Below are 9,566 nucleotides of genomic sequence, written 5' to 3' on the forward strand. Positions count from 1 at the left end.
AAAAAGCGACCGAATTCGGGAAGCGTTTAATAAAATCGATTTCAATGTCTCTCTTGGATTACCCGTTTCGTCAAAGACACAATATCGTTTTTGGAAAAATAAGCGGAGAATCGTCAAGCGTTCCTGTTGGTGTTTCGGAAAATTGGCTGGAATACGTTTGGCTTAATTTGCGTAAAAATTATGCAGATTGTGACATTTATAACGCTGATGAAACTGGATTGTTTTATCGTCTAACACCGTCTCAAACATTACGTTTTAAAGGGAAAACATGCAGTGGTGGTAAATTATCTAAAGAGCGACTCACAATTCTTGTAACCTTTAATATGACTGGTTCTTACAAACAAAAATTGTTAGTAATTGGAAAATACATGATTTTTTAATGTAAATTATATATAGGAAATTTAAAGAAAATACACACAGTTCTTTATAATTATCAATAGTAGAACCGATTCAAACTGTTTTATTAAAGCAGATACGGACAACTCTATACTGTAATGTAATTAGTTTTATATTATTTTTGTACCAGGTCAACTGGCAAATATCCAGCATCGGCGAGCCGATACATTTATAATTTTACCTGGTGTTAGGTTAAATTCTACAGTCATTATGGATAACCTGAATTATAGATATTATAAAAATGGGGCAAGGAATGATAAAACGTGAGTAAGACTGAACAGTAATATAATAAGTCAACTAATCATCTTATAGCCACAGTTTTGTTGGCATGTGACTGAATGCATCGTACATTATCTGTTTGAATATGATCGATAGGTTAGGTTAGGCCCTGTGAACATTTTAACAATAGGTACTATAAAATGTGGACATATCCCTTTTTTGAAAGTAATATTGATTTGTATAATATGTTTTTACTCATGCCAAGTAATTTTCAATGATATTGCTTACCTAATACTTTGCCGTTTAACAAATTGTCAAAGTTGACACAGAGTTAAATTCAACTTTCATACTGCTAGCCACCATTACAGTTACTTTCATATATTTGGGGTAGTAGATATTTTTCCATACGTGTGTTGTTTACAAAATTAAACAAATATAATATTTGCTAGATGCTATGATTTAAGTTTTGTTTCATACTCACTCAGAAATAGTTTACTATCGCCTACACCAACCAGTGGTAACAATAATAAATTTCCTTTCAATTGTATTTCAATTCTACTTTGATTGTTGGTACGAATAGACCAATATCTAGACAATTTTTAAACATCCTAAAAGAACATAATTATTTCATCATGCTAATTTTAAAATAAAATTGTTAAGCAAATTACTGTTGGAATATCATTTAAAGCATTACATATGTATTATTTCTATCTTCTGTAGATTACTTCAACCGCTGAGTATTAATTATTTCATTGCTATGTAGATATTTAGTGTGTGAAAATCAAAAAAATGTTGCTGTACATTGTCCATCAACAGCTTGGGTCAGGACTACAGATATAAAAAAAGGGAATGGTGATATAATGACTCGGCTTCAACACAACCATTTTTCTCCGAATATTGACATTTCAATGGTCCACTTAAGAAGATCTATTGGTCTGGCTGGAACAAGTACCGGTAATTTGGCTACTTCCATCAGACAAATTTATAACCGAGAAGTTGTGTTGTAAGTATTCTGGAATAACATTATATATTTTCAAAAATTTAAGATTATTTTTGTAATTTTAGCATAAATAAGATTAAAGTATTAATTGTACATCCATTAACTGCCTTAGAAATCCAGAAGGTGCACAAAACTACACACATTTACAGTCACGGTTTTGTCTTAATAAAATGCGACGTCGTCGTCGTCCAAAAAATCCAACCACTATTGATCAGTTAGCAGATATCTTGAATGATCCTTCAACATCTGCATCAAAAATATCAACATTGCAGCGCCTTTCTTCAAGGTTCATGAAATACATTTCAAATATTTTTTGTTTTATTTATTATTATATTATTATACCTCGGAAAAAAAAACAATTCATTTTTACCGACGGTCTTCTCCGGATAAAGTTGGGCGAACACACACCCGTAGTCATACCAAAAGACAACACGCAGAACGTTGTTCAGAGTCTGTAAGAGATGAACCACATACCAGTGATCCTACAGAAGACCAGTCAACATTACAGTCACCCACTTCAAATGTTTCTACCAATGTTGATGATAAATTAAGTTCTATAATAGGCAATCTTAGCATGGAAAATGAGTCTGCAACAGAATCAGATAATGTAAGTATTATTAAATGGAGTAGAGATATGCAAATACTACTTTCTTTATAATACATTTTTATGTGCAGTTTTTATAGATTTTAATTTAATTTTTTTTTTTAATTTATGTTTAGTCTCCACAGCATCTAGCATCAAACCAAGAAAGGTTAGTCAATTGCAGTGGTGACAAATTCCCATTATTGGCTGGAGTGTACCAATATGTTAAGGGGAATGAAACCGCGGTATATTTTCCTGGCTTATGCAAAGAAAATAGACTACAGTTCTATCCATCAGAAGATGTCTTTCCGTTTGAGCCTCAAATTCAACCAAATAACAAAGTGGTACTACTGAAAATAATTGATCCTTCTACTTACAAAATTCAAAATCAACGTAACTTGGTTAGGACATACGAGAGACATGCTCTTAAATAGGTATATGCAGGATAGAAATGCAACAAATTGATAACATAAACAAAAAAATGGTCTTGTTTTTTGCCATTATATCTATTATTTATATCCATTATACCAAATTTATAATATCTATGTAAAAACTTTTTGTGTTTAAATATATATTAATTAAAACAAAATATAAATTTTTTTTTTATTGCAAATAAAAATTAATAATGTAATAATTACGATTTAAAAATGTCATGTGGTTGCCAGTAATATTGTTTGGGGGATATAATTCCTATGGTGAGGGATTTTTTTCAGGGGATTTTTATTCCTACTTAAACTATCGTTAAAAACTCGGTCCTTCTAAAATCAGCAAATTTAAGTCTATCCAAAATTCTATTCATACCCAATCCAAATCGATGTTCTACAAAAACTCTTTCTCCGTTCATGCCCACATCCGACTCTTAGGTAAAACTCACACCCCTCCAACCACTAAGCGTAGAATCAAACCCTACCCATGGTAGTCAATCCACTAGTAGAGGCAAAGCCTGGTATAGTTCACGGCTTGGCCATCCCTTCAAATCAAAGCAAAGCTAATTTTCGCGATTTTTCCATATTTTGTCAATTTTTGAACTTTAAATGCCTATAAAAAAAACCCCGACTAAGGATTTTTAATATTTTTCATCTGCCTTTGAAACAATATACTAGGAGCCTTCTATTAAATTTTCAAGCTTTTTTAACCAACAAATAAAATTTTATTGATATTTTTAGAAAAAAAACTAAAAAAAAAATGGAAAATGAAAATGCAAATATAAACAACCAGTGAAAATGTCATGTTTCTACGGTCAATTGTTTTAAAGTTACACCAAAAAACAAATTCGACCTACAGTACAGCAGGGCACCTTTTTATTTTTGACCCCCCAAAGTACCAACGACATTCACTTTCTAATCGAACGAGATACTGAAGTTGAAAATCGAAGCATTATTTCGACTACTTATCGTGTACACAGACACAAATAAAATAAATAACACACATCATTGTAGCCCCCCTCCCACCCTCACCAGTTGCGCTTACGGCCATAGGTTAGGTAATGAACAGGATTAAAAAAATAATATAAGAAGGTCTGTTCCATAATACATTATATATAATAAGACAGCTATTTGGTAAGACTGTACTAACATAAGCATTTGGTAACACTGATTTTTCAGAAAATATGGAGCTTAATTAATTAAAGAAAACGTCTTGTTTTTTGCTGTTGTTCTTTTACGATTGACGTTTGCCGTTTGGACATTGCCACACACTTAATAGTATGTAAGTATTATGTAGATTTATTTAATTTTCATAAAATCCCACCCGTCGTCTAGAAAAGTTGACCGAAGGGATAGTTTTAGATTTATTAATTTATGTAAGCTAGAAATGTGTAATATCTTATATCAAACTGTGTAAATTCATTATTATTATTTTTCCTCTAAATCCAACTACCTATGTGTTTATATTACGATAATTAGAAACCCACTTTAAAAACCAAAAGTATTGGAAAAGTATTCCAAATAATTTACAATTAAAGTATTTGAGTAGTATCTTAAATACTTAAAAAAAAATGTATAAAAAAATGAGTATTTACTCAAGTACTTTTTAAAAGTATTATTTACAGGACTGAACAGCGATGACCACCCACCCACCAATCATTAGCAAAGCAACTTCAATATAGACCCTCTGGGCACTTGAGACTCTAGTCCCCCTCCCCCTAAAGTCATTGAAGTTTAATAATAATAACGGTCAACCACCACCCACCACCCAATTTTTTTAGGGGGTCAACTGACCCCCTTGATCCATAACGTGTGCGCCACTGATTCCAGCTACAATATAGGTATTTTAAGAAGGAGGAACCTATATTACACCATATTATTTACCCTATTAATGAAGATTCAAATCTACCCCTTGCCATAATAGTCAATAATAATAGTAATATAAATTTTAATAATTATAAATAATGTATGTACATTATGTACATAATGTATTGCTAGGCAACAATATTTTGAATAGGTATATTTAATTCTAAACTTATGATTTTGAATTTTAGTTTCCAAAATGTTCTTATTTTTAACACCTATTTTTTTTTTTTTAAAGCCGGAAAATCACAATCATTTTTGTTTATCACAAAATTTTCCAAAATGCCTGATAATTACATATGGTATACAAAACAAACTTAGATTATTATTTATATTAATGTAAATAATCTGTAACAAATTATATTAGACAAATTCAAATGTATCCCGCATTCAAATCTGCCCCACTCTCCCCTATTTGATTGCGGTTTTCGGCAATCGACTCGCTAAACATTCGACTAAAAAATATAAGAAATTTATAATCACAATAAATTATTTGTACAGACATGTTAAGGTCAAATTTGGACGAAATTACAAGATAAAATTATCACTGTCTTTTGTATTATTTACAGTTCAATATGAATTCATAACTAACGGATAAATTTGAATGCAAAATAGATGCCACTACTAAAAAATATATATTATATAAAAGTTTTGGATTTAAACGCCTTGAAGAGTTATCAGAGAAAGATTGCTCAGAAATTGTATATGTGATTTCTAATAGAATAAATGGATTTATGGACTTATTTAAGCAAAAAATAAAACCAGATTGGATTTTCTTGCTTACCTAACCGGACAGGATATCTGCCATCGGTACTTGTCCTAACCTCGGAAGAGAGGGAAAAAGGCCGGGGGACTGGATACTGTCGCGGACAGCGGACAGCCCGATTGAACAAATAAATATGGACAGGGCGAGGCGCGAAAACAATGTACTTACCGCACCACCTGCAACAGGTGGCCCGACGGACACAAAGTACAAAACAGGTGACACAGTGTACTACAAGGCACACCACCTGTCAAGCGCGCACAAAAAATTTCACGCCGGCTTCGCACCGAAATGGTGGGGACCGGTAAAACTGCACAAACGCGTTGGCAAAGGTGTGTTCATCACAGACCAACAGCCAGCACGCAAAATTCACGTGTCCTGCCTCAAACGGGCGACATGTCATAAAACTGATAATACTGAGATAAAACTAATAACCAATATATTTATTTCCCCTAGTATCCAACGTTTACGGGACGAATTCAGTTCTCTGATCTCGGAGTGTTTGGTTAAAATATATTTGCTAATTGTTAATTGTTAATTTATTTATTAGCTTAAACTATCAATTATATATATATTATTATATTATTAATTAAGTTTTATTTAAATTTTAAATATGATGGCAAGTGAATGTGATATAAGTGTTGTATACAGTCAACGGGGAAATGTGCTATTAGTAAAAAGTAACTATCAATTTTCTAAGTATACAGAATTAATATCCGGGGAAATTGGATATTTTTATGTGATTCAAATTTAAATTTTATGTGTGATTCTCCGACCGTATGCGTTGATGGTACATTTAAATACTGTACGAAATTTTTTCACCATTTATTCAGTATTCACGCATATCGTAATGGTGTATTTGTACCAGTTGTGTTCTGTTTGCTTCCAAATAAAAATAAAGCTACATATACAGCTATTTGGGAAATACTTCTATTGTTATTATTTTTATTTAATTTTAATAACATAATATATTGTATTTAAAATAAATATGTGGCTTCAGTTAATGCAATACATTAGATATTTTATATTTTATTTTACCGATGACGACTATGTTTGTTGCAAATTGTCTTTATTATTATTATTATTATTATTATTATACTATGTTTAGATTAGGCTGTATAAGCCGTTTCCAGTATTACCTTTTTATTCTAAAATATTATTTTTATTTAATTTTAATAACACAATATATTGTATTTAAAATAAATAAATTAATACAATAATAAATACCTATTATGTGTATATAATATATTTATACTGTGTGCGGAGTTAGGGTGTTAAAAAAAAAATCTTGTATGCGGAGTTAAGATGTTAAAAAAAAACCTTCTATGCGGAGTTAAGGTGATATATTATAAAATGGCGACGATCCGTGCGGAGTTACGGTGCACCGCAAACCCAACCCACCCACCCACCCCATCAACCATAAAACCACCATAGCATTTAGCGTAAACATAATTTCAGTCGGAACAGCACCGCAACATCAATGGAGCGACACCCGCAGACCACACCCAGCACCCTCCAACAAGCGGCGGAACTGCTTGAGCGCAGCCAACAACTGCTGAGGGCGGCTAGCCTGGAGGAGGGCACCAACATAATAATTCACTGTACTGTCTGAACCGGTTCATTTATTTGAAAAAAAATAAATATGTTAATTAAAGTAAACTTGTCACATCTCTACAGTACTGAACAGTGTATTCTTCACTTCATAAAGTTATTTTTGTCTTTTTAATGTATATTTTTTGTTTCTATTTATTGATAAACTATGACGAAAAATATATACATTATATTTATGTTTTAAATTTCAGCTATACATTTTTTTTTTTAATACATATTATTTCTGGCCAGGTGGCACTGCTGGGAGCCTTCCTATTAATGTTATTTTATGTCTAATGTTCTTATGTAACCACACTTACTCATTATACCTTGTCTGTTCTATAGATTGTAATTAATATACTTTTTAAAAAAAATACATATTATATAAAATCTTAGTTTTATAATTTATACATTACTTATCTTATGTAACTATGTACCTTATACATAAAATATATATAGAATTTAGGCAATTAAATGCAATTTTCAAGTTTTATACTGTTTATATATTCTGTCGAATTTACAATTGATATTAATATGTATGCATAAGCGCAAATAGCGTTTGGGATTTGGGGTGGCTAAAGCCTTACTTTGTTAATATTGAATAAGCTTAAAACAAAATTTAGAAAATGTTTGGAGGGCTTAGCCTCTAACCCCCACCCCCCCCCCCATATTTGCGCATATGTATGTACGTTTTTGAAACTGCATTTAAAACAAAAAACTGTTGTAGAACTTACAATTAATAGCATTACACTATATTATTCAATATATTTCGCATCATATTGTTATTGGAAATGAATATCACTCAATCGTGTATTTATAGTTAATCAAGAATAATCAACATTATTATGAATTCTATGTACAAAGATCCACTAGTTGTGTCATGAACAAACGATTTTGGGAATTCAAGTTTTAAATGTTTATAATTTTGGGCGGGTAGCCTGAATATTTGGTTTTTGTTTTGGTGGCAATAAGGCTTTTAAATTTGGCTATTGATAACCTGTAGTTATAATTGATAAGAGGTAGTTAGGTTTTTAGTTAGTTCAAATTAAGATTTTTGTATTTTTATGTTGGAAACGCTAGGTAAAAAAAAAATTTTTGTGCGGGAAATTAATGTTTCTGAGGTTGGCAAAACCGATCTCCCGAAATTTGGTTTCGATAATATCTCGCCGTTATCAAAATCGGGAAATCTGGCCCAGCCCCTTGAAAAAAGGATATGGGGGCTACTATTCTTGAAAGTAGTAGAACGATATTCGTATACGAACCATTCTATTGGTAGATATTCTACTACCAACGAAAAACTGTATTCTTGAACGCCAATAGAATAGTTGGTAACAGAACTGGTCGTGCACGAATATTATTCGAATGGTGAGGAACGGCAACGTCGAAATGCCGTTCGTTTATTGGTCGAAATTTGTATGTGCACGCGCAATTAGTGAAAATTAAAAATACAAAATAATATTTCAATATCACGCACTTTCAACCCGTTGTTTTTATAGCGACCATTCCTTCCGTTCTCGATCTCTCTTTGTTTTTCTTGTTTTTTTTTTTTTTACGATGGCAAAGAGTCGATGACACCGTCAAAAAAAGAAGCTTTGATGGAATTTATTGAAAACCACCATCTTAGGAAAGGCAAGTTTTCTATAAATTTTACCCCAGCAATAGCAAAAAAAATGCGATTGGAATGCCAAACTATGCTAAACAGCATCCCCGGACCGGCCAAAGAATGGCATGAATGTCGAAATGTAATAATTGATACTTAATATTTGAAGTTTGTATTATAATATAAATATTGATAAAACAAACAGAAATTCTAACATAAGATATTATGAAAATATCTAAAATAAAAATATTTACCCCATAATCAAATATTACTGTAGGTACATGTTTAAGAAAATAGCTCTAGTATTAATTTAAATTAATCACCTAACATTTAAAATATTAAAAAAATAAATAACATTAAGTCGGTATTGGAATAGTTACGTATAATATGATACACCTACACAATGAAATTTAAAGTTAAGAAATTAACTTAATTTAACAATATTTACATAAAGATTTTAACAATAATATCCCATATCAATATAGTTTAGATAAAATTGCATAATAACTGAGAATAAAATAGATATGGTAAAATCTATGTCCAATTTGAGCTCATTGTCAAAAAATCTCTCATATAATAATTTACAGTAATCAATCCTTTAATAAGACAAATGTATTCCTTCGTTGTTGTAGTTATGTCAATGAGTTGTAGGTTAAAGGCTCTAGTTACATGAGCTCTAGAGAGTTAGAGATAAATGATGACGTGTGTCTTCCGGTCACGCGTGGAGTCCCGCAAGGGTCGGTGTTGGGACCCACGTTGTGGAATTTGTTTTATGACGATGTTCTCCGGCTCCCTGTGAGAGGCGGCATCAAACTGGTGGCTTTTGCCGATGACATTGCGATCGTAGCCACAGCCCACAACGCTGATCTCATGGAGAAATTGGTCAACCCAACCCTGGATACTATTGTTGAATGGATGACGAGAAATGGATTACAACTTGCGCCTGACAAGTCGGAGTGTGTGGTGCTGACCAAGAAGCATGCATATCGGGACCCTGAACTTTACATCCAAGGCTGCAGAATCAATATTCAAAAGTCTATCAGATACCTAGGAGTGCAGTTAGACACCAGATTGTCCTTCGGGGATCACGTTGAGAAGGTGGCTGTAGGCGCCGGAAGGCCGCTGCA

At 32.1% G+C, this 9,566-nt stretch overlaps 1 protein-coding gene across 1 annotated transcript; it reads left to right on the forward strand.

The window, feature by feature from the left end:
• The first annotated feature begins 44 nt into the window (after positions 1 to 44).
• LOC115034747 (tigger transposable element-derived protein 4-like) lies at positions 45 to 422 on the forward strand. The gene has a single exon (XM_029492154.1). It carries the CDS (start codon positions 45 to 47, stop codon positions 378 to 380), a length of 336 nt encoding a protein of 111 aa, XP_029348014.1. The 3' UTR covers positions 381 to 422.
• The last annotated feature ends 9,144 nt before the right edge of the window (positions 423 to 9,566 follow it).

Source organism: Acyrthosiphon pisum, unplaced genomic scaffold (genome assembly GCF_005508785.2).
Source record: "Acyrthosiphon pisum isolate AL4f unplaced genomic scaffold, pea_aphid_22Mar2018_4r6ur Scaffold_20960;HRSCAF=22641, whole genome shotgun sequence".
Taxonomy (NCBI): Eukaryota; Metazoa; Arthropoda; class Insecta; order Hemiptera; family Aphididae; genus Acyrthosiphon; species Acyrthosiphon pisum.

What these genes read in the sequence shown, in the direction of transcription:
- LOC115034747 (XM_029492154.1), top strand. Translation starts at nt 45, where the DNA reads ATGTCTCTCTTGGATTACCCGTTTCGTCAAAGACACAATATCGTTTTT.